Source organism: Aptenodytes patagonicus, chromosome 20, assembly GCF_965638725.1.
Source record: "Aptenodytes patagonicus chromosome 20, bAptPat1.pri.cur, whole genome shotgun sequence".
Taxonomy (NCBI): Eukaryota; Metazoa; Chordata; class Aves; order Sphenisciformes; family Spheniscidae; genus Aptenodytes; species Aptenodytes patagonicus.
The window spans coordinates 9,229,768-9,257,475 of NC_134968.1; the positions used below are offsets into that span (position 1 = coordinate 9,229,768).

At 41.5% G+C, this 27,708-nt stretch overlaps 2 protein-coding genes across 2 annotated transcripts; one reads left to right on the plus strand and one right to left on the minus strand.

The window, feature by feature from the left end:
* Positions 1 to 1,196: 1,196 nt before the first annotated feature.
* Positions 1,197 to 11,841, minus strand: LOC143169242 (butyrophilin subfamily 3 member A2-like). Its single transcript, XM_076356516.1, has 8 exons — positions 11,769 to 11,841; positions 9,044 to 9,400; positions 8,023 to 8,307; positions 7,005 to 7,103; positions 6,573 to 6,599; positions 4,572 to 4,598; positions 2,231 to 2,257; positions 1,197 to 1,735 (listed from the first exon to the last, which is right to left on the minus strand). Exons 1-8 carry the CDS (start codon positions 11,839 to 11,841, stop codon positions 1,197 to 1,199), a joined length of 1,434 nt encoding a protein of 477 aa, XP_076212631.1.
* A 5,793-nt stretch (positions 11,842 to 17,634) lies between these two features.
* Positions 17,635 to 27,667, plus strand: LOC143169243 (butyrophilin subfamily 2 member A1-like). Its single transcript, XM_076356517.1, has 10 exons — positions 17,635 to 17,707; positions 19,677 to 20,027; positions 21,253 to 21,537; positions 22,241 to 22,339; positions 22,739 to 22,765; positions 23,927 to 23,953; positions 26,133 to 26,159; positions 26,400 to 26,420; positions 26,607 to 26,633; positions 27,129 to 27,667. The coding sequence occupies exons 1-10, from the start codon at positions 17,635 to 17,637 to the stop codon at positions 27,665 to 27,667; spliced, it is 1,476 nt and encodes a 491-aa protein (XP_076212632.1).
* Positions 27,668 to 27,708: the final 41 nt, after the last annotated feature.

Consider the following 27,708-nt stretch of genomic DNA (forward strand, 5'->3'; position numbering starts at 1 on the left):
TCAGTTTACGTACAATTTATTATAGAGGTTTTGTGCAACATTTTCATGTTCGGTGAGACCTTTCAGGCATTTAGTCACATGTTTTTTCTCCCTTCTCCATGACAGATTTTTTCCACAGACACTTAACTTAGCTCCTTTCGAGTCATCGGGTCTCTAAATTAGCTGGAGTTGATGTGGGAAACGTATGAAACTCAAAGTAAAGCAGTGCAGGTTTCTTTTAGAACCAGCTTTGAGTGTTACTTCTGCCAGGACTTACTGGCAGCAAAAAGGGTCAGGTTCAAATTCAAGGTGGATGGCAATCCAACAAAACCCTTTGGTTTAACCTCCACTCGGAAAGTTTTATTACACTGTCAGGCACTCGGAGAAGAGAACGCACTCTTGGCAAACGGTGTTTAAATGTAAAGAGAAACACAGAAATCTAACAGCTTAGAGGGGGGAGCCATAACTCCTTTTTGAACTGTAGCAGTAACAACTGATAATCTTTCCCTGGGGAGGCAGCTACTGGACCGGGGCATTGCTGTCTCCATCCAGTTGTCATAAATGCCCAAGTTTGCATGGATGAGCAATAAAAAACACATTGAAATGGGGGGGGGGAGGGGGAAATCCTTGTCACCCAACAACATTCTAATTAAAGAGACAACAGAGAATATATCTAGGCCTCTACAAGGGCAGAAGACTAAATTCCCTAATAATCATAATTATTTGAATGGATTAACTAAACAGTCAAATGCTTCTGATGTTCCTTTTTTACTTCACGCATTGATTTTCTCCATACCCGTTCTGCTTAGATCATTCAGAAAGAACAATTAAGGAAGTTTTCTCTTTGTCCTGGACTTACTTACAATAGCACGTTATTTCTGTGATGGTTTATACACATCTTGGAATTCACCCACAGCTTTGAGAATATTCTCCACCAAGAAGCCATCATTAGAGGCTTTCTCTGTTCTCTCAGTTGAGAACAAATAATATTGAAGAGTTCTTTTCTTCAAGGTGCTTTTTTTTCCTAGTTTGAGACACTGTAATTTTCTCTCATTACTTCTCCCTTTTTTTCAGGTTTTCCTGTTTTGTTCCCCAGTCCTACTCTCTTTATTTTATAACTACTGATGTCCTAAGCCATTCTAGTCTCTCCTCCTCTCAGCCCTGACCTCTTGGCAGAGAACTTTGAATCTACAACCCATTTGATTCAACATTTCCTTTTACAGTGTCTCCAAAGGGACAGGGGTTAAGACCGGGCGGATAAGAGGTGTAAGTGCCCCTTCCCTTTTGGATAGAAATGGGTAAAACTTTTCTGCAGGTTCCTTTCCAAGCCTTAGAGGCATTCTCACCATGATGAACTTCACCTCTGCTTCATAAAAGTTCAGTTGCCCTTCCTCCAAGTCCAGGAGCACACCGATCACTGAATAACTGATGTTCTGCTTCTCAATCCCGCGGTCTCCTTTGCTAGAGAAAATCTCTCCCTGGGACCTGTGCAGAGCCCAGCAGTCCTCCCCAGGAAGGGTCCCTTCCTCCTCCTGTCTCCCTTTCTCCCTCACCACCCCCAGCACCCAGTCCTGCTGCTGGCCCACCTCCACCTCCCAGTAGTGTTTCCCAGCTGCAAAGCCTTCCTTCCCCACCAGGACAGGGACCGTGGAGGGAGCGTTTGGGCCAGCAGGTTCAGACGCGTTGCTCTCCACACCTGGAGCCCCTGGCACCTGGAGCTCCAGGACTCGGCAGTCAGGATTCACAGTAATGGGAACTGGAGGGGAAAACGAGAATCATCCGATGAGCAGAGTGGCTCAGGGACCTCTCTCCGCACGGGGCTACGGGTTGAAGCGTTCAAGGGTCTGAGCGGTCCTGGCGAGATTCAACAAAGAATTTGAACATTCCCCAGAACAGGGCATGCAGTCACTGATGAACCGACAGGCACCTTGGAGCTGTCACAGCCATGTCCTCTCTCGGGGCGCAAGTCCACACGCTCTACAATAAATCTCTCTTTCTCTTTTCCATACGGCCATCTGTCCTCCCCAGACTTGTGTCCGCACCCCACCCCAGACTTTGACACCTTTCCGCAGCTCCTTTTCTCGGTCTTCCCAGCAGCCACATCCCAGCCTCATTGTCCTGTTAACCAAGCCAGGCACATTCCTGTGACGCCGGCTCAGTTGGTATCTCTCTGACATCATGGCAGTGTCATTTCAGGGTCACTTGGACACATGGCCACTGCATTTTCACACCCTTCCTCCTGCCAGCTTACCTGCATGGCTCCGGGCTTCCCAGAAATCTACAGAAAGGAAACAGAGAGTAGCGCTTTATGAATCTATCGGGCAGTTAGATACTTGTCAGCCTACAGTATTTCTGTCTATTGATGTGCAATTATTGTCATTACCGTGATTCTGCCCCAGGGTTGACTTTACTTAATGCACCGGTACATATAGCAATAAAATAAAACTTTTAAACCACTTACCCAGCTCAACTTTGAGTCGCTCTGAAAGGGAAAGATGTTCTAGTTATTAACACTTATTTTGTGAGGGTTTTTTTGAAGTTGGACAACCCCAAACAGTAGAAGATCAAGCAATGCCATGAGTCAGTGTGAGGACTTTTTTTAATCTGTGTGATTTAATTTTTTGAGACTGCGTTGCAAGGTGAGGGACACAAACTGGGGCTCTAGGGAAGGTCTGCATTTGTTTACATTTAATAAACATTTTAGAGTACATTAAGTCAGCCAGTTGGGCTGTGTGGAGGAAACTAATTTCTTGGCTGTCATCGTAATTGTTCCGGTGGACGTGATTTGTAAGGAAAAAACATAGGTGTCTGTAGCTTTGGTGTAGTTTTTAGGTAAGAAAAACCTTTTGGCAAAGAGGATTATTCATAGTCCAGAGAGGTCTTATAGCAAGCCGTGTGACAAATCTCTTGAAGGAGAAAATCGAACCTCACTGTGAGGAGATATTTACATTGGCTTCACCCTCACGGACGGCATAGTCAGGCTCATCTAAACACTTGCTTTATTTTTTATGAGGTTTATAAAAATGTAAGATTTATACAAGATGTTTTCTTACCAAGGTGGTGTCTGTTTTCACGCATTGCTGTAAAAGAATAACTTTAATAAGTGAAATGAAAACTCGAGGAGATAACGATTAAGAGGTGAGATCTGAAGGAAATAATTCTATTGCTGTGCAAATACTGAAATGATTTTTTCCTTTGAAATTTGCCATGTAAAAACTTGTCAACTCAAATTCTTAAAAGCGTATGTTGTGGATAAAAGTCGGGTGTAAATTAACACAACTATACTGCACTGTTTCTATGCTCTAGAGTTATGGAACTCTTTTTTTTTTCTTTTTCTTAGCCTTATTCCCTTAGTTGTACACCTCCAGTGCTGTCTGAAATGGTGTGCCCTGGGCAGGAAACTGCATGGCGTCTCAGCAGAACCTAGAGATCCTAGTATAAACAGCTGAATTTCAACCCAAATGAACATAGTCAAAATAGTTTGGTATGCAGGCTCAGGTAACCAAAGGCAGGTGTCTATTTTTGAGTTCTCTAGGTGCGACTAGCAATATTGCTGATCAATATTGATGGCACTGATAGTATCCTCTTTATTGTGGCAGAAGTTGTCTAATGCTATTTGTCTACTCTCTATTCATAGGCACAAGCTATCTAATGTTATTTGAGATGCTCTAACGTCTCCTGCCTGGCGTTCAGGAGGTGTACTCATCCAAAAGGAGTTGACCTCCAGGGGGGTCTTTGCTGTATGTTACGTCTCCAGGTGGGTATCTCAGCTGAGGGATGAAGCAGGAAGAGAGGGGGAAGCATGACATCATAGCATTTTCCTCAGAACTTATTTTGTATGTAGCTAAACATCCAAGCCAATATTTCTCAGGATACAGAGTCTGAGCCATACATTTTTGGCTTTGTGATGCCAGTTACAGCTGTTTGAATAATGTGACCAGAAAGTGAAAAAGAACAGGAGCAGTAGGTCAGAGCTTCAAGAAATTTCGGTACAGTCAGCAAGACTCCAGGCAGAGAGATTACACAGAAACAGAAAAGTATCATAAACCTCTTAGAAATAGAGCCACACTAAATAATATATTTTAGCAATGCCTAAAAATGACATAGAAGTAACAATCATTTGAATAAAGGCAAGCTGCTATGCTATTTTATGAAGTAGCTTATTTTCATTTTCTCATACGTACTTACTTGTAAGAGCTGATTAATATTGTTTTAATTGTAGAACTATATTTACCTCCTCTATATGTTATCTTCTGGTGTTCTAAGTTGATCAACAGACAAAACAAAAAAGGAAGGAAAAAAAAGCATTACTGGCTGGCCAGCTGGTTTAATTTAGAAGTTGAAAATTATGAGACGAGCTTTTAAATTATTTCATTGTCCTCAATTACTAAAGCTCCAACAAGTTATTGGAAAATGGATCACTTCTGAATTTATAATCAAACATGAAAACAGGTCATAAAAATGTTTGTTAAAGGGGACAGACACATCCAGAAGTACTTCATATAAAAATCTACATCTCATTTGCTCTTTTGGGGATGTAAATAGCATGCACCCTAGAAGTCCTAAAAGGAGCAGAAAAACTCTATTCTTACCTAGTTCTGTCTTCAAACGTTCTTTTTCTGAAAGAAACAAGACATGATTATTAATGTATAAGTTTCAGTATCAGATTTTAAAAGTTCAATTACAATGTTTTCTTGAATACTTTTACTCTCTTTTTCTTCAATAATATTGAAGAAATAGACCACCCATGATCAACTTAATCTATTTGATGAGGTAAAGAAGGTTGAGTTACACAGAGAATTATGAAGTCAAATACACAAACAGGTAAATTAGCACACAAATTTGGAGGAGACCTTAACTGGCTAGAGAGATTAGATGATCTTCATCTGACCTCTCTTGGGTACCTACAAGATGAATATCTCTTATCTCATCTAGTTGCTTTTCAGGTCCCTTATAGTCAATGTAGGAAGTCCACACACACTCCTTGTCGTCCCCGTCCCCCGCCCCCCCCAGTCTTCTTCTCAATAATAGCTTTCTCAAACAGTGTGAATCTCGTCTCTTCTCTGAATGTTCCTGTTTCTCTTAGCTGACTACAAAGACAAGACCCTCAGGAAGACCCTTAGACGTCTCTTCTTTTAGAAACGTAGATAAATTGAATCTCACTGGTAAGTTGAAAGGCCAAAATGAGATAACTGAGCTCCTCTAGTCTATGTCTTGTTTACTGTTACCATTATTTGACAAGAAATACCTGCTGACGACACACAGAATTTGCAGAAATTGCAGCAGGAATTTTTACTTGTTTCTTCAGGCTAGACTGTCTGGGTGAGAGGATCAGAGTCAAAGCCATGGGGTGCAATTTAGCAGGAAACAGTTCAAGGCTTGTTATTTAATTTTATTTTTCTCTAACAATCTTGGGAATTATTAGCAGGTTAAAACAGAGGAGGCAAAAGATCAGAATACATGGATGACTGTGATCCAGCCGTGCAAAAAATGGAGCATAAACCTGGTCTAGAACAATGACATTTTCCAAGCAATTACAGCATCGATAAGGTTACACCTCAGGATATTAGTGCAATCATACTAGATCACGGTGTATCAGTCTGGTCACCACCTTGCAAGCATCAGAGGATTACCCTGAGTGATTTACTCTACTCCAGGCTACCTACGGAGGGGTCAATACTTTTTAATTATAAAGGACAATGTGACCAATTGTCATCGAATCCTTTATGCCCATGACTGCTACTTTTGAGGTTCAGGTCCAAGAAATCAAAATGCCCTAGAACAGTGTCTTTGATTTTATGTTTTCAAGGTATCCTCACAGCTTTCGAGAAGCATTTACCTGTTACCATGCTCTTCCTCAATTTTACTAGGGAAAAAAAAGAATTTGCAATATTAATTATTCAGTATCTCAAAACAATAAAAAATAAATTATACCAGTCAAAGGACCTGGAATGCTAGTTGAAAGTTGAACCCATCAGTTCTGTAGAAAAACTAAGCCATTTTAACAGAGGGTTATTTCAGTACCAGAATACCTTAGAAATACCTGAAGGAAAAAGAACTACTGGAAGAGCAACCATTTACTGAAGAAGCCCCTCTATAACCTCACATCTGGAGAAATGCTAGAGGCAAGGAGAACTGCCACGTGCAAATAGGTAGGCAGATTAAAAAGTCTTTGTATTGGATTCATCAGCTGATGTTGACATTTCAGTATATATATATATTTTTATTCTTGTCTTGAGGAACAGTTGAGTGAGCTCTGGAGCAATAGAAGCCATTGACTGTATTGTTGTGTTGGAGTCTATGCAGCAGGAGACTACCCCGATTTATCTGTGCTGACAACAAGATCTGCCTATGAGGGAAAGAAGCAAAGCTCCCTGCTTAAGCAGCAGTGGCGCTACTCAGAGCTGAGCAGTGTCCAAATACCCCCACTTCAACTTGGTGTTCTGCAAAACTGAAATACTTAAATATCGATCATGCCTGCATTATTATCACACCTATAAAACTGTTTCTGAGGCTGTTGCTGGCTCAGAAGCATAAACTTTTCTCCTAAAATACGTTCATGTGGGTTTATATTTAGCTTCTTCATTACTCACCTGCTTCACGGGATTGTGTCAAACTACCTGGAAAAAAACAAAGAAACTTTTAAAAATTTTTAAACAAGGTGTCTATTGAGAATATTGAAGCATAATTTCAAAATTTCTCATTTTAAAATGAGATTTTTTTCAGAAATCCACTGTTCTACAAGCTAAAATCATATTCTGTGCCTGTAAATACCTGTGATCATACAAAACGGCATGTCATAGTAGTGACCTCCCTCTAAAAGATGCTCTGTGCATTCACACACGTGCAGCCCCCACCCATACGCTACTTTTAACTATACATCTGTTAATTTTTTCTCTCTCCCTCTCATTCCCATATGTTTCTCTCTGAATCTGACGTTAAAATGTTATTTATGTTTTCATTAACTGTGTTTTGCATTGTAGATGAAAACTTCCATATCAACTGTTGTAGGCGGAAATACTTACTGTTTCGTTTATAACCTATAGCAGCAATAACAGCTATATTAAGAAACAGAATTACAAGGAAGGCCGTCATCCAAGGTGAAGTGGAAGGAAAGAAGACATCTGTAAAATATAAATGGCGTTACCTTCACTGAACGTTTGTGAAACAGCTGAGAGAGGCTCCAGTGGCCAAAGCATATGCATCTAGTGCCGTGTTGTTTGCTGTAATGTATCCTTTACAGTCTCCTCCTGCCACCCCTGAAGGTTGCAGGTCTCCCCTGAATCCCAAAACATCCATGTGCTGCGCGGCCAGCTGTTCCAGGCCATCAGAGAGAGTATTAGATGCCTATGTGCAGGTAATCAAACTGTGCTCCTACACTGCACAGACTCACACTCATTCAGACTCAGACTGCCATGGGTAGAGGCATGCTTGGGGAAGCTACCTCTTTATGAGGGATATACGCTGAGCCGCCCATCTCCGAGGCCTCTACTTGCACTCTTGAACCACAAGATGAAGTCTTCAGCAAAGCAGAACTGTTTTCAGTGGCATTTCAGGTGGAAAATATTTTTGAAATAAAGTTGCCTACTTTCCAGACTAGGAATCATCCAGAGGGAGGCACATGCTGAAGCTCAGAGTGATCATGGTGGTGTTAGGAAGAGAGAAGGGGATGGGAGCAGACACTTAGCATTCCCTGTCAGCATACTCCAGCTGTCTCAGGTCATTGTGCTGGGTACCCTGGCAGCATTGCAGGGCCTTTGTTCTCCCCATTGGCACTTCTAAATCCTTCCCTCTCCAAACCGGCACAGTGCTCTCAGGTGGCAGCTAACGAGAGCTCTGCATTAGTATTTATAGCTAAGAGGTTTCTTGAATGTAACAAGTAATCTAAGACATAAAGATGGACTTCTTATCATGTTATCCATCTAAATGCTAGTCGTTTGTGCTTGGGCTGGGTGTCCAGGATCACTCCAGGGTCAATGGAGAGACAACGGACAGCAGCCTACCAACTGGTCCTGACAGCGATTGATCCTGGAGGTCACTCACCTGAAATCAGGACTCGGGATTCACACATTGCATTGAGACGGTTATTGACTACTCTGCAGGAGACTTCCTTGTCAGATCCTGGTTCGAGATTCATGGAACTTACAACATCAAAAAAGCCTGAAGAAGTCTTTGTGCTTTGGGCGGTCACTGCCTCCTTCCGTGTCTGTCCTTTGCTGTTCAGCCAAACTACTTTGGGCTCTGGAAACCACCCCTGTGACTTGCAGGTGAGGCCGATGCCCTGACCCACGTGACCATCCAGGAAAACAGAAGACTCATCACCTTTAGCTATAGAACAGCAAACAAACAAGCTCCAACAAACAGGAAACAAGATATTCTCTCACCAAAGAGTACATGGTGGGAAGGTCTTCCCCAGATTTATCTATAAACACAGTGTGTAAATTCATCAGGTTTGAAATTTTAGTTCTCATTAAATTGCTCGTAAATATCTCTTCCTGTCTTCCATTAAAATGGGACATTTGTACGTAACTTCCCTTCTACAGTCCTGACAGAGACAGATCTTTGGACTGATTTTTGTTGTCTCCACGAACAACTGGAATTAAAATAAAGCAGCGTTGCACTGACTGGAAATTTGTTGGTAAAACAAAGTTGGACAACACCATGAATAGAAGAAGATTGGAATACTGGGCAGAATATGAGATGATGTGTAGGGCAAGAGTGCGAGAAATGGGTTGCAGTACCAAATGCAGCTTCAGTCAGGCTTCAGTTGCTTCACCTCTGCAAAAACAGGCTTGTTTTACTGTAGGATTCATCTCTCTCCTACCTTCAAATGTTTTAAAGCTAAGGTGTTGGCTACGCTTCCTCTGTAAGACATGGCAAAAAGACATCTATAACTATTCAGAGTCTGCTGGCAATAGAGGTAGCCTAAGCTATAGCAGAGGCTGGTCTTTCACATGGCTAAGAGCAAGTGAGATGAATTCAACCCATTGATACCCCATAGACCTTTCTGATGTTATATAACCGGGATGAGGAAGAAGTAGCAAATGCCTGTCATTCCACTCACCTGCCACATCCAGGTCAACAACCACTTCATCATACCAATTCTCAAAAAAGACACTGCAGGTGTATTTCCCTTTGTCCGAGAGCATGACATTTTTCAGGTGAAGAGACACGTTTCCCTTATTAAATTCAGACTGAAAAAAATTTGTTCTGCCCTGGTATGTCTCGTCCTCACGAACTGGACTGAGTGTGTTTTTTCCATCATAAGCGGTCACATCAATTTTTTTTGAGTTTCCAGTAAATATCCACTGAACGGAAAGTCTCTCAGGGATTATCTTAACTTTCAGCTGACAGGGCAGGATGACTCCTTTTCCAATGACTCCAGTGACAGGCTTGTCAGGAGGAATAATTTTATACTGGCCTGCAAGAAGATATAGATGTAAATCTCACCTGTCATAGAATCATAGAATAATACTTTGGGTTGGAAGGGACCTTTAAAGGTCACCTAGTCCAACCCCCCTGCCATGGGCAGGGACATCTTCAACTAGATCAGGTTGCTCAGAGCCCCGTCCAACCTGACCTTGAATGTTTCCAGGGATAGGGCATCCACCACCTCTCTGGGCAACCTGTGCCAGTGTTTCACCACCCTCAGTGTGGAAAATGTCTCCCTTATATCTAGTCTGAATCCACCCTCTTTTAGTTGAAAACCATTCCCCCTTGTCCTATTGCAACAGGCCCTGCTAAAAAGCCTGGCCCCATCTTTCTTATAAGCCCCCTTGAAGTACTGAAGGGCTGCAATAAGGTCTCCCCAGAGCCTTCTCTTCTCCAGGCTGAACAACCCCAATGCTCTCAGCCTTTCCTCACAGGAGAGGTGTTCCATCCCCCTGATCATTTTTGTGGCCCTCCTCTGGACCCGCTCCAGCAGGTCCATGTCTTTCCTGTGCTGAGGGCTCCAGAGCTGGACTCAGTACTGTCACAAATGTTCTCATTAGCACTTCCTATAGGAAACTGGAATACATACAGGTACGTGAATGCAAGAAAAAGGAGCTATTCTGCTCTGGTAAAAATCAGAAAATGCTCTGGACCAGGATGTTATCTCAAGAGCAAGTTCCATGATCTCCCACTGTAAAGGCTCGTTTACCAGGCAGAGACTGATGGGACAAGAGGATTGGATAGGAAGATATCCTGTGACAGTAATCAGATCACGTCTCTGTAGGTCCATATGAGCATATACAAGCACAGTTTTGTACCGAAGGTCCCTGCCATCCTCTGCCATCCTTCACCACTACCACTTATCCTAAGAACAGAAGCGTAACTTCAGGGAGATGCTGCTGAAAATACTGAGCTCAGTTTGTAGACTGGTTCAAAGGTAGAAATGGCATGTCTATCATGCAGAAAGGCTAGCTCATTTTGTAAAGCTGGAACGCACAAAGGCAGTATTTTACCTACCTAATTTCAGATGTCCATAATCTTTTCACCGCTGCATTCAGTGATGAAACAAACCACAGTAAGTACATTTCATTTCAAAAGCAGGCTACTGTCCTGCTTTCGGCAGGGATAGAGTTAATTTTCTTCCTAGTAGCTGATGTAGTGCTGTGTTTTGGATTTAGCATGAGAATAATGTGATAACACACTGATGTTTTAGTTGTTGCTAAGCAGTGTTTATACTAAGTCAAGGACGTTTCAGCTTCCCATGCTCTGCCAGCGAGGAGGTGCACAAGAAGCTGGGAGGGAGGACAGCTGACCCAAATTTGCCAAAGGGATATTCCATACCATAGGAAGTCATGCTCAGTATATAAGCTGGGGGGAGCTGGCCAGGGGGCAGCGAAAGCTGCTCAGGGACTGACTGGGTGTCCGTCGGTGGTTGGTGAGTGTTTGCATCACCTCTTGTGGGGATTTTGGGTTTGGGGTTTGGTTTTTTTCCCCTTCCTGGGTTTTGTTCCTCTCTCTTTCTCTCTCTCTCTCTCTCTCTCATTGTTTTACTTTCCATTACAATTTATTGTTGTTGTTGTAATAATTATTTTATTATTTCAGGTATTAAACTGTTCTTATCTCAACCCATGAGTTTTCTCACTTTTGTTCTTCTGATTCTCTCCCTCATCCCTCCAGTGGGGGGAGAGTGAGCGAGCGGCTGTGTGGTGCTTAGTTGCCGACTGGGGTTAAACCACGACAGCTACTTGTTGCAAAATGGTCGCTAGTGAAAAAGGACAAGCTTTATGTTGAGGTTTAACAGCAAAAATACTAATGGCCCTTTACAGAGTTTACTTTCCCATTCAGTTAGAATGTACTCCCATACTCTAAAGTGGGAGATAGAAAAAGGAACCGAGGCTTTCTCAGCATGATAAAGTGACAGGGTCAACTAAGGTGAAAAATTACTCCAAAACAGAGAAAGGAAGCTCCCCGAAAAACAGTCGGGGGGGGAGGGGGGGGGGGAGGCGGGCCTGTGAATCTATTCATAATCCTATGTTGAAGGTTTAAGTGAGGCTTTAGTATTGCCTGGGCCTTGTGTCATCTACATGGTTGAAAGGTATGAAGATTTCATACAATGCTACTGTTTGGTTCTGGCTTCAGAAAATGTGTGGAGGGAACGGTGAGTGTCTGCTATTCATATAAAAAAAGAGGTATTGCTACAAATACGTTGCAAATAAAATATGCATTGCCAAAAAACCCCCACAAATCTACTTTTTAAAATAATTATTTATTTATTTTATTTCTAGATCTATCCAGTCACTCTAGAAATTAGATGTCTTTTTAAATAAAATTGTGATTAGAACATAACCTAGATTTACCTGTGAGCGAATGAATTATCTGTAGGAAAATAATGATGTGAAGAGCTGTCACCTGCTGATATCGAGAACCCATCGCCTTGCAGTTTTGTAAGACATCAGTAAGCAAAACTTCCGGGGCAAATCTTACCAGATTCCTGTAATGTTTTCAAGCACAGAACAGAAAACGAGAAGAGTGAATCAAACTAGAGCCATACATTTCTCTATGTATCGCTGTATATGGAGTGACACAAGGGCAAATCCTCAGAGGCGTTTAGGTACCTTTGAGCGATATTAGGAAAATGACAGAAGCAGCTGTTTTTAAGGGAAGTCAGTCAATTAAGTTGTGATTTTAAGACTTACACTTGACAACCAGAGAAAAAAGAGGTATTTTTGAGAGACTGAGAAGGACACTATATTGGATCTTAAGGGCACTTCACCGGCCTGGTCCCCAAGTGTCCATGAGACACTCAGTGTTCAGGAAACTTCTAGCTAGGATAGCAACATTTTTCTAGGTGACATGAGGCTAAATCTAAACCCCATAGGATGTGTCTGACTTCAGGCAGGTGAGACCATGAGACAGGCAGAAGTCTTTGTCATTCATTTCCAAGTCCTGCTAGACAGCATCTACCGTACACTGAAACTCCATATGTTGTTTCTCTTACTCATACTTGCCTGGTCAAAACTTCTGTTGTCATTGTTAGTTGGAGGAAGAATCGAGGATTTCTAGAAAGGATCTTCAAAAATGCCAGAAGGCAAAAAATGAATTTCTACATCATTTCTGTTTTGAATAAAATGCTTACACACTTCTAACATCAGCAGATGCACATGCCATTTGAACCCATGGATTCAACTTGGGAAATTCCTGACCTAAGTAACACACATTGGCTTGCAAATGATTATTCCAGGCCCGTACAGCCAGTAAAAGCAGCAATGGGTGGAATTCACCTGCTGTATATCAGTTAAGTAAGGATGTTTGGATCCTTGGAGAGAAATACGTAGGTAAGAGGAAGCAACCTATCGATTGCTGTAAAGAAAGTCAGAGAGGATACACTGGCATGCACATTCTAGGGGTGTAGATTTAGGTGCACAGAATCTCATTCAATGTTTCCATAGTTTTTTTAGTATAAAATGTAAGTACTTTCCTCCACCCAGAGCTTTTCATGTGAACTCTGAAAAAAATTAGACCAACCTAGACCACTCGTATGACCAAACTCAACATCGGAAGGGACTGAGCCCAGAAGCATTTCTGTTCAGTGCAAGGTCTGCAGAATACGATTGGTGCTCATTTCCTTGTGAAGGCTAACCCATGTGTACCTTTGCTTTCCTAACAAAGGAGAAGCAAGAAGCAGTAAAGAGTCGAAAATGAAGCTAGGGACTGCAACTGCAGAACGCCAAGCCCATTGTCATAATCTGCACTCATTCATTGCTATTTCTGTTGAACGATTAACTGTCCACCCAAATGCAAAGCTAGCTTTCCCAAGATCTAGAGTGAATGAAGGAAGAAAAAAAAGGATTAAAAACTGCAGCAAAGGTACAGAGCCTTGTCTGTCTCGCTTTCGATTTATTTGTTTTACACTCCTCCAAATAAAGCGAAAGGCTCTCAGACACAGGCCAAAAATTTTTTTTAAAAAGGGAAAGACAGAAAAGAAATGCCACAGATTTGTACCATTCACCAGCTGGAAAATTTAGCAAAGACTTATTGTTTGCACTTAGATGAATGTAGAAATCTGTATCCTTTACCTTGATTATCTACAGAATAAATTTATACCTGAGTTATACTTCATTAATTCAGATTATCTGTGTCATGGCATATATAATAAGTCATAGTGGTATATGCCTACCAGACAAACATATAACAAGTCTATATTTCTGACACTAAAAGAGCAAATAAATTTGCTTTCATAAGTGGAAATACGTTTCAGAATCCGCACGCTGCAGTCCTCAAACCAACCCCATCATCCATCACAACAGTTTCAGCAAACTATCTCTTTTGAGCAACCTAGCAAATAACAATTAACATTTCCGTGACTAATCTCTTTAATAAAGGTTGCTAGCAGGTCGCATCTGATTCAAAACTAAAATCATAGATCAGATTTAGGCATTATCCACTCTCAAGCAAGCAGACTGTTTTATTCATTACGTTAAGGCAGTAAATAAAAAGAAACTTCAATGACCTTTAACAAGTTCATTAGAACGGCACCCACAAATGGCAGTAACATATTCCCACTGATCCAGGCAGGAAAGAAGCCTTTTTAATTCCGGACTGGAATCATCCCCTGGGGGCAGTAAATAGCAAACCGCCAGCTCAACGCTAATGCAAACACCTTCACAAACCTAATAATTCACAATTCTGTTTCAGCCAGATTTTGGTTCCTTACCTGAATAGCAAGATCCAAAGTAGCCATTTTAAATTCAGCATGGATTATGGCAGTGGGGAACCCTTGGCTTGTATTACCTGAACATTCGCACTTTCTTTTTCCATATCTATAGAGGGGATAGACTTCACTAATTTCCTCACTAAAGCTTACAGGTATTAAAACCTGAACTTTCACCACGAGCAATTTTTTGCCCTTGGGTGCAATATTCCAGCCAATATCTGCAGATACCAACAACCTATAGTAGGAGACATCCAAAGGCTTGATTTGCCTACACACCTAGATCCAAAGTACAGCAAGAGGATTATGTTTCAAATCATTTTGCACCTGCGCAGTGCAACTCATTTTCTAGTATGGCTTTCCGACAATTAAATAAAACTGAGCAAGCAGCATGAATGGGAGGTAGAGAAACCAAAATGGGGTGTTGCATGAGCCCATTACCCACTAGGAAGATTTGAAGTTAGAAGTAGGAATATACAAGACAGAGACCGGGTAGGAAACCACAGAAATGTAGAAATTGTGTAATTTCAAGTGCAAGACCTTATGATTCAATTACACCAGCTTTATTTATGTATTGAAGAGAGAGAGGAAGTTAAGATCTGCAGTGAGCAGGAAAATATCATTTTATGTTATTACGACATTCCCACTTTATTTCTTTATGAAGCATATCCTTTTTTTTTTTCCCCTGATCAACAAAGTGACTAAAAGCTTTCTGTTCAACAGGTTTCCTTTCATATATCACCTTTCTCATAAGGTAAGTCAGGTGTATAAGAAGAATTTGTCAGACCTAAAATATTCCTGCCTTAATTCTTCAAAGCTGAATCAAATTCAGCAGAACCAAGAAGTTGTGCCTAAAAGGTCTATGGACTTTGGTCCGGGTCATTAAAAATCCCCCAGGCAGAATATTGCATTCCTGGGCATTGGTGGCACCATCCAAACCTGGATGATATGGGGAGTCCAGTTGAGAAATTCTACCCTAACTACTATGGTGATCTCAGACAACTCTTCCTCCACCTGCATCCCTAAAGAAGTTAATTCAGGCTTTATATGTGCCCATTTTCTAGACGGGGTCATCACTGATGAGGTTGCAAGATGGACCTGCAGAATTCACCTCATCAATGAAGAACCCATCTAGGAAATGTCAAGGTTCACATGAGAAAGCATCACATTTTGCCTTCTTGATGTCATCGTAGGGTCCATCATTCTGCAGGTTCTTTTTCAAGCAATCTCCCCCATGCTTTCTTCAGTTTTGTCTCTGGAAAGACCATCTTGCAAAACTGTTTCATGCTCCTTCAAAAGTCTCCTTTGCTATGTGACTGTAGGATTTAACACAAATGCACCAGTGCCAGATGTCCTGGTGTAAAGAGAAAAAAATATTTTTTTCTTTAGTTATCTTGGAGGGTGATTGAGAGTAGGTCCAACTGAGTGTTGAGCAAAACCCAACAGGTTTTGTTATGTTATGGTTATGTTATGTTATGTTATGTTATGTTATGTTATGTTATGTTATGTTATGTTATGTTATTTTCCCAGACAGCATTTCAGCTAGCTCAAGAACTCCAGCTATGCAGTTTCTACAGGAAAATAGATTACGACTGTAGCCCTACTACACAGATTAGTTCCCTTGGAATAGCACAAATACTTGACTTTCTCTGGACAAATAAGCAACTGTTTTCACAGACCTTACAGAAACTTCGTAGCTCTGAGAAACTCCACTGCTCAATCAAATTGGAATAAATTGGATCAAATTATCCTCAAAAGTTAGAAGTGTGAAAGCGAAGGGCACAGTTTGCCTTGGCAATCTCTGTTTTCACAGCCATGCCTTTGTTTCAAGAAATAAAAAAAATCTGGCAAAACACCTAATCAGCATTTTGGCTGGCATTTTCAGTCAAGAGTAGCTTTTGTATTTCTGTGGCAAAAAGAAAGAAAAACAGGACAAAAGACAGACCCCCCCCAAAAAAAAAAAACAACAAACAAAAAAGAAACCCCAAAAAGCAAAGTATACTATTATACTGCCACACATAAAAGCTCTGGGACATCCCCTTTTCAAGAATTTTTGGTACAATCTGGATATAGAAAGGGAGACAGCAGTCTCCTGAGAGCACTAAATGCTTGTTCACAGGATGGCCAGGAGTCAGAAAAACTGAAGGATAAAAATGAGAGGAAAATTGGCTGAAATAGGCAGGAAATAAAAAGAACAATATGGAAAAAACATCCCAACACCACCAAGATTCAGATATATTGGCAAACAAAGGGAAAGACTTGAGCGTGTGATAGAAAAGAAGTGCCCTGCTACGTTGTTCATGACATACTTGTAAGTCTTACTGCAGTGCTTTCTGGCTAAATGCTGGTTGAACAGAGAATGATTTTGCACGGGGAGGAACATCCCTACCTTGTTCCAGCCAGGAGTATAGAGAGATGAACTGGGAAGCAAGAAGCTGTTCTGGTCTTGCAGTATGAATCTTGGCAGCTACCTTTTCCCCAGTCATACTGCCCAATCCTCGCTAGCCCTATTGGATGTGGAAAATGCAATCACAAGCTTCAGTGGTAATAAAGATATGAGGACAAAGGTTCACCACAACCATATCCCACAGAGAAGTCTTCAGGTTCTTACAATTCAGGTAAGAAATTATACTTTTGCTAAATCCATGAAGAAAACCCATTGCATTTACTATGATACTTGAATTAACTGGTGTGGAGTTGGTCCGTTGCACTGACAGGAATGAACCTGCCTGCTGTAGATGCATTATTGCCATTTTCAGATGGGAATACCTCTCTCTGACAGCACTTGATTTTATCACTGATTGGAGACGTGAGAAAAAACACAGAAAAGCAGAGGAAATCAGGAGCTGTTATATCTATAATTAAGTTGTGTTGTGCCCTTTCAGCTCACTAGTCAGTTTGCGTTACGTATCTTTACTGTGAGTATGCTGTGAGTATGGATTAGTTCAGCAGTGAGTTGAAAGCAAATGTCTTGGGAGGAATTTGGAGAGAGTCCCATTTGTTAAATCACAAGTTTCTCTTTAAAATGCTGATGTACGTCAACAGGGAGAGCGCTATAGTAACATTGCCCCATGAGGTTGTTTGGGGTTTTTTTACTAGAAGAAAGGAAAAGGGAAAAAAAGAGTAGTCTGCTAACATCAAAAGACTAGGTGAAATGCTTTAAACTCCTCACTGAAAGGAAAAAATTGCCAAAGAATGTAATAAAGGGTTTCTGGAAGACAAAGGTAAATACAGCTGAATAAAGGCGGCAAAGAGTATATTTCTTTTGCGCCATTTAGGTAGTTAAATTTGTTAAGATGAGGAAAGAAAAGATGTCCTGCAATCCTCTTTGCCTTTGACAGCATCAAACCCATTATCTGTAAGGTCATTCGTATTTTTCCCTTTTATTTTATCTCTGCAATTGCGCCTGTTATTTTGCATTGAACATGTGAAGAGGCTGAAGGAGTCACACAGGAATTTCACCTGGAAGCTTTGCTTTTGGTCCTGTGGATGATTAGGAAGCCTGGATATTGATGGGTTCCCCCTTTTGGTGGCTGACAGCTATTCACATACTGACTTTTCAGTGCAGATCATGCCTGATTACAGGTAAAGGTAGTTCCATTTTGAATATATTTTAATGAAACAGCTTATTTGTGCCTAGGTTCACAGAAATGTAAAAGCCAAAAATAATGAGTACACACCTTTCTTCCTTTTAACTTGGGTGACATAAAACACCAAATAAGACCCTGGTGCAGTCTGACGTGTGTTAAGGTACTTGAGACATCCGCGTAGGCTGGAAGATGTCATAGGGCTGCAGGAGGCTTATAACCCTCTAGACTGGTGAATGGAGGTCAGCTGGGAAGCTCTAGGGTAACCCAGCACTAGACAGCTGGGTGTAGCCAACTGAATTGTGCCCAAGGTTTTGGGTTTGGCTCGCAGGTTTAGCTGCCTACGCTTAGCTTCCTAGAAGCAGACGTCTTCATGCAAGCTCAGCATCTAGGATAAAGATTCAGTTGCTCGTGCATTGGCATCTACTGGTATTTTAGATGCTGTAGGGTCTTCTTGCTTCTAGATTTTCCAAAATAGAACAGACCTACCATGTAGCCTGTGTCACATTTGCCAATCCTGTGCCTAGAGTACCTCAGGGCATCAAAGATGGATGTTCAAGGAACTCTATCCGACCCAACAAACAGACTCACTGCCTACTGTAGAATGAACTGAACAGACTATTGGCTAGATCTCCATTGACTATAGTAGGAATGCAGTCGAGTCAATGATTGAACTGGAAGTGCCAGGTCAGCGGCAAGTCTCTCTCTCAGTTTATTCAAAGATGGAAGTTTTGCTTTTAGTCCTCTTGATGACTAGGAAGCCTGGGCATCTGTTTTTAGGTTCCCAGTTCTGGACCTTAACCCCACTCCTTCTGAGTTATTCAGGTGCCGAACCACAGACACCTGGTGCCATTGTAAATGCTTTAGCGTATCTGAGATTTCCTGTCAAATGGAGCTGGCAGATGCGACAGAAGACCAGCATGGACTGGGGCCCTTGCGGCTCGATCAGATGCAATCCCGTACAGCATATGAAGTACCATTATATTTAATATTAAATATTTCCTTGACGTTTCATGGTAGATTTTTATCTTGCCAAAGAACAAATTCAAGTTGCTGTGATACAACTTCTTTGCACATCCATGTTGGTTGCCATCTATTTGGTTATTTCCAAGAGGCTTTTTTCCTTTCTGGTGTCCTCTTTGGAACTGAAATGAGAATGACTGCTATAAGATGTCCTGGTGTTCCCTTTTTCTCCCTTTCAAAGATACATGTTGTGGGTGGGATTCATCTCCTGTGTCTTTAGAAATATGAAAGCTGCACATCTAACTTCACTACAGTAACCCTAGAGTTCACCATCCAAAGAAAAGATCTGGAACAGAGAGCCATTGACCCTTTAACAAAGGCTGATCTCTGAAGCTGCCTGTTTCTCCCCATTCGTTGCAAAGGGAACCTAGGACATCTAGCTCAAATGTAGATGACCAAGTCATTGTACATGTGATTCAAGTGCCAACGTGTAAACGTCTAGTGTCCTTCTAGGCACTGCTGTATTCTGGTCTGTTCTCCAGCTTCTCCTTCACATGAGTGCAGATCTGCTGCAGGTCATATGCCACATCTGCCAGCACCACAGGGATGTCTTGCGTATCCTACGACATTTCAAATGATACTAGGTACCAGCATTTGCGCAATTGAATCCCACCTTTACATTTTTGTTAGATAGATCCTACATCCCATATTTTACCTTTTGCAGACTTCTCAGTGCTCACCCATTTTCCATGACTTCTCAACAGCCATTACTTAATGGCCACAAACTTGCTTAACTTAGTTTTCAAAATGCTGAAGGATAAACTCCATGAGCCTCACGTAATGTGAACATTACTCCTGTAAGTAATCTGCCATGCTATTTTCCAGTTTTCTTCTGGATTCCTCTCCTATTGACAGTGATATTGGTTCTATTGGTTGCCTGATGTAGTGCCACAAAAAATGTGATATGGACAAACAGAAACAACTGCCATTTGATGTTTACACAGGTCAATTTATTAGCTCTCCTCCTACTAGTTCCGTCATTGGAGTCATTGGAGAAGGGGTCATTCTGCCCTGCCACGTGGTAGCACATAACATTCCTGAGGTATTCTCTGTCCAGTGGATATTTCATGAACAGTCTCAAAAAATAACTGTGAGCAGATATGATGGAAAGAATAAAAAGGAGAAACAAGATGAGAGATATCAAGGCAGAACAGAATTCTTCCGCAGTGAATTTAGAGCTGGCAACATGTCTCTGCACTTGAAGAAAGTCAGGAGCTCTGACAAAGGATCATACACTTGTGTGGTCTCCTTCAATGACACATACCACGATGTGTTGATTGAACTGCAAGTGGCAGGTCATTGGCAATTCTCTCCCTTTTTATTCAAAGACGGAGCTAAACAGAAACATGTATATCCATCACTGACCCAGGGAATTATAATATAAATTTAATATGATTTGATGCATAAAAAGTCTTCATGGGGGGATGCGTTTGACTTGAGTTAGTTTCCTCTGAGTTAATGGCCATAACCGATATTTGAGGTAAGTTTTAGTTCTAGTTTGAGATACTTTTATTTAGGTACCTGAAGACATGCAGCTGCATGTGACTTGAGAGTACAATTTCCCTTCATACTGAATGAAAGCCCAGTCAGAAAGTTCAGGGAACCCTGCAATTATGCAGCTGATCAATGTGAAGTTAAATTTAGATTCCTACCGTGCAATCAACCGTTACTGAGCTGATTGTCCAGAGCTTCTCTATGGCCAGCATAATCAATTGGTCCCATCCCAATACCTCACTGCTTACCTTGCTGCTTGCCCACAGCAGGAGAACAAAGCAGTGGGTAGGCCTTCATTGTTCCTATTCCTATTTCAGCACGTTAATAGATACCATCTTCATGGGTAGCTTCAGTTAATGTGGTTGGCTTGGAAGTGGACATGTGTTCCTCTGTGCTTTCCCTGCTACACAGGAACCAATTGCCACTAGATAGGTATTGTGGCATCTCATATTGCAGCCAGATTCTTCTGAAGATGTCCTCTTAGCTTTAAACCTCCAGGTGAAGCAAAGGTTTAACATGTAAGTAACACTGTAATTTAGTCTTCTGAGATCCTGATTATAAACAATACATTTTTTTTGAACTGTAGACCGGATCTGTACCATGTCAATAACAGTTTTACTTGAAATGATTAACCTGAGACACTCATACATTCTGTTTTCGTGGACAGATTGCACTAGTTGTTCATAGGCTTCCTGTAATCCATAATTATATGGATTGTTTTTTTTCTTTTTTTGCAAAATTCTGGGAAATTCCACTGACAAGTTCATTCCAGAACAGCCATCCCCAGCTAGCTCTGTTTGCTGTCATCTCCATTAAATTGTTCCTTATTCTCAGTCTGATAGACTCTGAATTGCTGACCATTAAGAAACTTCAGGGCCCCAGTCCGTCACAGTTTAAATTCAGAAAAGTCTTTCTATGTACTTCCATACAAATATATATAAAAAGAAGTGTTGAATTCAAGATAAACCAGACAATTTCCCGTTCTCAGTACTGGTTGAAATGGAGAATACATATGCTTTTTCTTAGCTGAAGGTGGTGTGCCTTCCATTTTCCTGAGGAGTCACGCAAAGCAGGGCATTGGCCTCACCTGCCATACAGCTGGATGGTTTCCTAAACCTGAGGTGATTTGGTTGGATGGCCAAGGACAGGTCCGGAAGGAACTATCGACCACAAAGATGACAATGATGCCTGCAGGCCTATACAGTGTCATAACTTCCATGAACCTAAAACCGGGCTCTGACATGGAAGTCTCCTGCAGGATAGTCAACAATCTGCTAAATACGACGAGCGAGTCTCGAGTCCTGATCGCAGGTGGGTGAGCTCTGTAGTCACCTGCCGGTAAGATTAAAAAGGCAGACTGTCTAAATGGCATGGGTCCCTTTTTTATGTCATGAGCTGGCCTGAAGATGTATTCCCAGAATCAGTGCTGGAAAAAAGTTCATGAGAGCTGCAGTCTTCTTCCACCTTTATTTCTTGTTGACTGCACAGCCTTTGACAGTGAATCAGTTTCTCCTTTTAAAAAGGGGTCAGGCAGTATCAAGACTTTCTGTGTTCCCTTCTTCAAATTTAAGGCAGTCAACTTGTTGGAGCTGCATTAAAATGGATTAAGAATACAACTGCATGCGCATACAAAAATGACATACTTCCTTAGCGATGGCCGAACACTCTAAAGGCTTTCATTATTCAGAAACAGGTTACCAGGCCATTTAATAAGATGTGCGCTGGTGGGTTTCACAGAGCATAGCTGAAAACAATAGCTACGGTCACAAGGGTTAAAGTGGTAATTTCAACATCTCACAAATGTTTTTAGTCTATGTTTTTATCTTCCCTCTTTTTAATATGTGCGTTACTGTGTAATCGCGGTGTGGATGTCATGCCCCCCCGTACTCTGTAGAACTTCACACATCTCTGCTGTGTGTATAGACAAGCATCAGGTAGTCCTAGCATCCTAAGTTGTAATTGTCTTTATGTATAATCATTAATAGAATATAACTCCTTTTGGTCATTTTTACAGATATTTTCCTTCCCTCCATTTCAAAATGGCTGATTATCTTCCTGGTAATTTTATGTCTTAGCATGGTCCTAATTTCCACTGTATTTTCCAAGCTGAGAAGTAAGTATTTCTTTGTATGTTATCTCAGTCAACGTATAGAACTATCACAACAGTTCATATTGAAATCCATGACTGTAACAAAAGCTCACAAGCAAAATCACCAGTGATTGTTTAATGATCGAATTCAGGAAATGGAACAAAAAGGGGTGGGAAAGTACACGGTCTGAAGAAGGAGTAATGCAAATTGCACGTCCTTACCTCAGGCGGCTTTAGGTCTGACAAGAGGAGCTCTGTGAGCTAAACTACGTGTGTAGTTTCCTTTCTATAATCATTGGGAAGATAACTCCAGAGTGTTGCTAATGACACTAGAGTTTAAATGACAAGTCAGAGAACTGATTTCTGTCAGTATTACTCTACAAAACCATGCAAAAAAGGGTTTTTTGCTCTTTTTTTAACCAGGTAATCACAAGAAAACCGTTAGCTCAGGTAAGTAATGAGGAAGATGAACGTGAAGATTATGACAATTTGTAAGCTGGAAGGTTTATATTAAATTACAGAACTAATTAGCAGTTCTAGTTGCATCCAAATGTTTTGTAGTTTTTTATTCTATTTTTGCACCGCACAATGTAATAAGTTCCTGTATGAGTTATACATATGAGGTTTTTTCATTTGTGCTTTATAAACAGAGTCTGTTTTCTTCTTTCATTAAGCTCTAGTCATTACTATATGCTTACTGACATACTCTACCATGTCATACACATTCAAGCTTTGTTTGCAATTGTTCAAGAGGTAATTAATTGATCAGAGGCATTCCTCAGATTCTTCAGAAGAGGAAGAACTAAATGAATTAACCAAACAGTCAAGAGCAATTCAAGGATCCAACCCAAGGCCACCTCAAGACTCTGAAAGCAACTTACTCTTTGAGTACATCTGTTTGGTACTCACCACCTATGTCTGTACTTGAAAATAAAATGGACCATTTGGCATAGAGCCACAGAATGGTTTGGGTTGGAAGGGACCTTTAAAGATCATCTAGGCCAAGCCCACTGCCATGGTGTGGGGGAGCATGGCACAGCTCATGTGGATTGTGCTGAACATTCCTGCTCACCAGGACAGAGTACCCACAGTCAAACCATCTACTGGCAACGGCCCTCAGCTCATGTTGTCACCTAGACAACACCTGCTTACTGTTTGAGACAGTACTAATTGACCCATGCCATAACCGTAGCAGGGATTGTTCTAACAAATGAATTGCATGAATAATTTTATTCCCTGAGGCACATCTGGTTCTGTTCCCTGACCAGGTTTGGCAGTTGAGGATACACATGTCCACAGGGCCAGAAGGGATTTATTCCTGGTCTCTGAACCTCAGTTAGGCTATCGTTGGGACAAGACTCGCCTAGGAAGGACTGGGTGTCTCAGAATGCTACCTCATTTTTTGTGAACTCCATTAGAAATGAGGCATGTCTCGGTATGAAAAAATAACAATTCTTTGGACTAACAAGAAGCCTTGGGAAGTTTATTAGGTTACATTAAATTAAAGTTTTAACCCCACTTATTTCTCTTTGTACATAGAGTATGTTGCTGTATGACAAGGGAAGTTTACAAAAATAACTAACTTTATGATTCGTTCTCTTTATTTTTCAGTAAAAGTGAAGATGGAAATGGAAGAAGGTAAAAGTCCTTTGCATTTCAAATGATGCTAAGATGTTGCGAGATCTCAAAGATGTAAATTCAGGGAAACACTATTCAAATGTTGATTATCAATGCAGTAATTGCAGGAGCGGCAGCCCTTTTCAATATTAAGGAAACAGTGACAACCAGACATCATATCCCACATGAGGTCTATTCTCTAGTGAAGACTGCCAATGTCTACAAGAAAGTAACATGAGCCAGCAGTGACCTTTTTGAAAACTCAGCCCAGATCTCTGCTGTTGGATGGAAAGCCTTAGCAAGCTTCTAGCACTCCTTCTCTTCCTGGTGACCACTCTTCTGCCTTTTTCAAGATTATTCAGAACTACCTTTAGTCAGCTGAGTGGCCCTGTAAACCCTGTGAACTTTATTTATGGATCTCCACCGGGAACTTGGATGCTAAGGCTCAATCCACTTGTGTACTTACAGGTGCCTTGGATCATTTATGATGTCCTTGGTCATCCCACTTATCTCCTAGCTGCCATCCTGGAAGGAAGCAGATACCTCATTGATCTTTGATTGTATCTGACAGATACAATGTGAACTAACAGAGCGTCTGTAGGAGACCAGAGATCTTTTAGAGAGACACCTACATGCCACTTGGGGTACCCCACGTGTCCTGGTTTTGAGGTTAAACTGACTGCACTAGGTGCCTATGCATCTGGATATCCCTCTTAAATGTGGTCAGTTAAGACATGATCTAAACAGGCTTTGCAAGAAGACCTCTACCAGCTGTACAAATAAGTCTTGTTCCCACCTGCTTAATGAGTTTTTAATTAATAACTTAATGAGTTATCTAAATATAATAAAGTTGAAATAATGTGATACATCCACGGGTTAAATTGTTGAATTGGATTTACATGGACTTAGCTCAAAGCAGTTGACCATGTAATCCAAGGCTGCACTTGTGACATGGTGATGCGGTTCGTGTATCGGTATTGCTGAGTGCATTAAGCCACTCTATCAAAGAGCTTACACCGATATCTCTGTACTGTCTTTTCTAGAAAAAAACCAGCTGAAGTCAATGTTAGGTAAGATGCTTTTCTTGTTCATTGTGCTTAATGGTTTTTGTGCTAAAGTTATGTCCACTTTGGGTTTTTTCTGGGTTGGTTGGTTTGTTTGTTCTGATCTGATTACTGGGTTTGATGGCACTGTTTAATGTGGTTAAGCATTTAAAATGAAATGCAAGGCTCAGCCGAATCAAATCATTTTCATGTGGAAAACTCCAGGCACAGTCTGCAATATTTACTTCTTTTTTTTTTTTTTTTTTTTTTCAGAAAAGAAAGGCTTTAAGTAGTGTAGAATTTTTGTAGGTATGCTTAGCTGTAAAACAATCTAGTAGAAAGTGTGCTGGAAGGATGTGTTTCCCACAGAAATGACACAAGCTTAAAGCTTTATGGAATGCAGTACGAAAGTCCACTAAGTAACTTTTGACTTCCAATTTCTATCCAATAAGTCCTCTGTTAAAATTATTTCTTTTATTCTATGTGCTGAACTTTTCAGAAGGAGAGAAAACCAAAAATCGAGCAGGTAAATCTCATTTTCCTAAAATATTCATTGAGAATGGATGCTGTCCGGCCTCAGTGACAATAAGCTACTCTGTTTAATTAGTTTACTTTTATTTAAAATGACTTCTCAGAAATGTTATTAGAGGTGATTACACGGCAAAGAAGCCAATGACATTTACTTCTCCACCTACACGTGGAGGATGCATTGTGCCCTAGACCCTGATGACGGTCCACTTACATCTCTCAGGGCTCTGCATTAAGTTTTTTCTCTCCCTTGTGGTTTCATAGAATCATTTGGGTTGGAAAAGACTCTTAAGAGCATCGAGCCCAACCGTTAACCTAACACTACCAAGCCCACCACTAAACCATGTCCCTAAGCACCACGTTTCACCCGGACACAACTGCAAATTTCACAGAACCCAAACTCTCAGCTTAGCTTTCTCGTTCTCTCCTTCCCCTCTTCTCACGTTACTAAGAAAAAACTGTAACTGCTTTTATCCTGCAAATTTAATGACAGAAATCTCCCACATAAGTGGGAGATTATTGTTCCCATAAGGAACAACTGGGGATGTAATTCTAATGTCTTTCTCACAAATGTGTTTTCATTTTTGCCTTGAGTTTTTACATCACTCATTTATGCTATTCCTTTTCAGCAAAGTCCAAACTCAAAAAACGCTTTGGTAAGAAAACACATTTTATGTGAATCTGACATTCTTGTCAAGTTTAGAAACAATAAGACAAGGCTTCATGTTAAGATGTCTATGTTATCCCTAGATTTGAAGCCAAGTAATACAGTGAAATAGCAACCTATGGAGAGGAATAGTCTCCTATTCCATGCTTGGGTGTTGTCCTATTTTGAAAAAATGGAATAAAAAAAGTCACTAACAAATGTTAGTGACTGGAATATCTTTCCCTTTCAGGTCGACTGAACGCAGAGCTGGGTAAGTGATTTAAAAATACTAGTAATTAGACGTCCTGGTGGGTTAAGAAGAGGAAGGTCATCACTGATGCAGAATCACAGTGATGATGGGAATTGCACACTAGTAGACTTCTCAGTATTTCAGTCTGAGAAGGCTCTAACTGCTCTATAAAAACATAATACAGTAATGTCCATTTTCTTTCTGTAGATTTCTGGGAAGCCCGGAGCCATGCAGGTAAGCTGGCAGGAGGAAGGGTGTGAAAATGCAGTGGCCGTATGTCCAAGTGACCCTGAAATGACACTGCCATGATGTCAGAGAGATACCAACTGAGCCGGCGTCACAGGAATGTGCCTGGCTTGGTTAACAGGACAATGAGGCTGGGATGTGGCTGCTGGGAAGACCGAGAAAAGGAGCTGCGGAAAGGTGTCAAAGTCTGGGGTGGGGTGCGGACACAAGTCTGGGGAGGACAGATGGCCGTATGGAAAAGAGAAAGAGAGATTTATTGTAAAGCGTGTGGACTTGCGCCCCGAGAGAGGACATGGCTGTGACAGCTCCAAGGTGCCTGTCGGTTCATCAGTGACTGCATGCCCTGTTCTGGGGAATGTTCAAATTCTTTGTTGAATCTCGCCAGGACCGCTCAGACCCTTGAACGCTTCAACCCGTAGCCCCGTGCGGAGAGAGGTCCCTGAGCCACTCTGCTCATCGGATGATTCTCGTTTTCCCCTCCAGTTCCCATTACTGTGAATCCTGACTGCCGAGTCCTGGAGCTCCAGGTGCCAGGGGCTCCAGGTGTGGAGAGCAACGCGTCTGAACCTGCTGGCCCAAACGCTCCCTCCACGGTCCCTGTCCTGGTGGGGAAGGAAGGCTTTGCAGCTGGGAAACACTACTGGGAGGTGGAGGTGGGCCAGCAGCAGGACTGGGTGCTGGGGGTGGTGAGGGAGAAAGGGAGACAGGAGGAGGAAGGGACCCTTCCTGGGGAGGACTGCTGGGCTCTGCACAGGTCCCAGGGAGAGATTTTCTCTAGCAAAGGAGACCGCGGGATTGAGAAGCAGAACATCAGTTATTCAGTGATCGGTGTGCTCCTGGACTTGGAGGAAGGGCAAGTGAACTTTTATGAAGCAGAGGTGAAGTTCATCATGGTGAGAATGCCTCTAAGGCTTGGAAAGGAACCTGCAGAAAAGTTTTACCCATTTCTATCCAAAAGGGAAGGGGCACTTACACCTCTTATCCGCCCGGTCTTAACCCCTGTCCCTTTGGAGACACTGTAAAAGGAAATGTTGAATCAAATGGGTTGTAGATTCAAAGTTCT

Bases quoted from the DNA above. Each gene is read 5' to 3' on its own strand.
- LOC143169242 (XM_076356516.1), bottom strand. From the start codon at position 11,841: ATGGGTTCTCGATATCAGCAGGTGACAGCTCTTCACATCATTATTTTC. The intron at 9,401-11,768 runs GTAAATCTAGGT...ATCTTCTTGCAG, and splicing joins GATAATTCATTCGCTCACAG to GCCAGTATAAAATTATTCCT. The intron at 8,308-9,043 runs GTGAGTGGAATG...GCTGTTCTATAG, and splicing joins TGTTGACCTGGATGTGGCAG to CTAAAGGTGATGAGTCTTCT.
- LOC143169243 (XM_076356517.1), top strand. From the start codon at position 17,635: ATGGGTTCCCCCTTTTGGTGGCTGACAGCTATTCACATACTGACTTTT. The intron at 22,766-23,926 runs GTAAGTAATGAG...TTTATTTTTCAG, and splicing joins CAAGAAAACCGTTAGCTCAG to TAAAAGTGAAGATGGAAATG. The intron at 26,160-26,399 runs GTAAGAAAACAC...TTTCCCTTTCAG, and splicing joins CAAACTCAAAAAACGCTTTG to GTCGACTGAACGCAGAGCTG.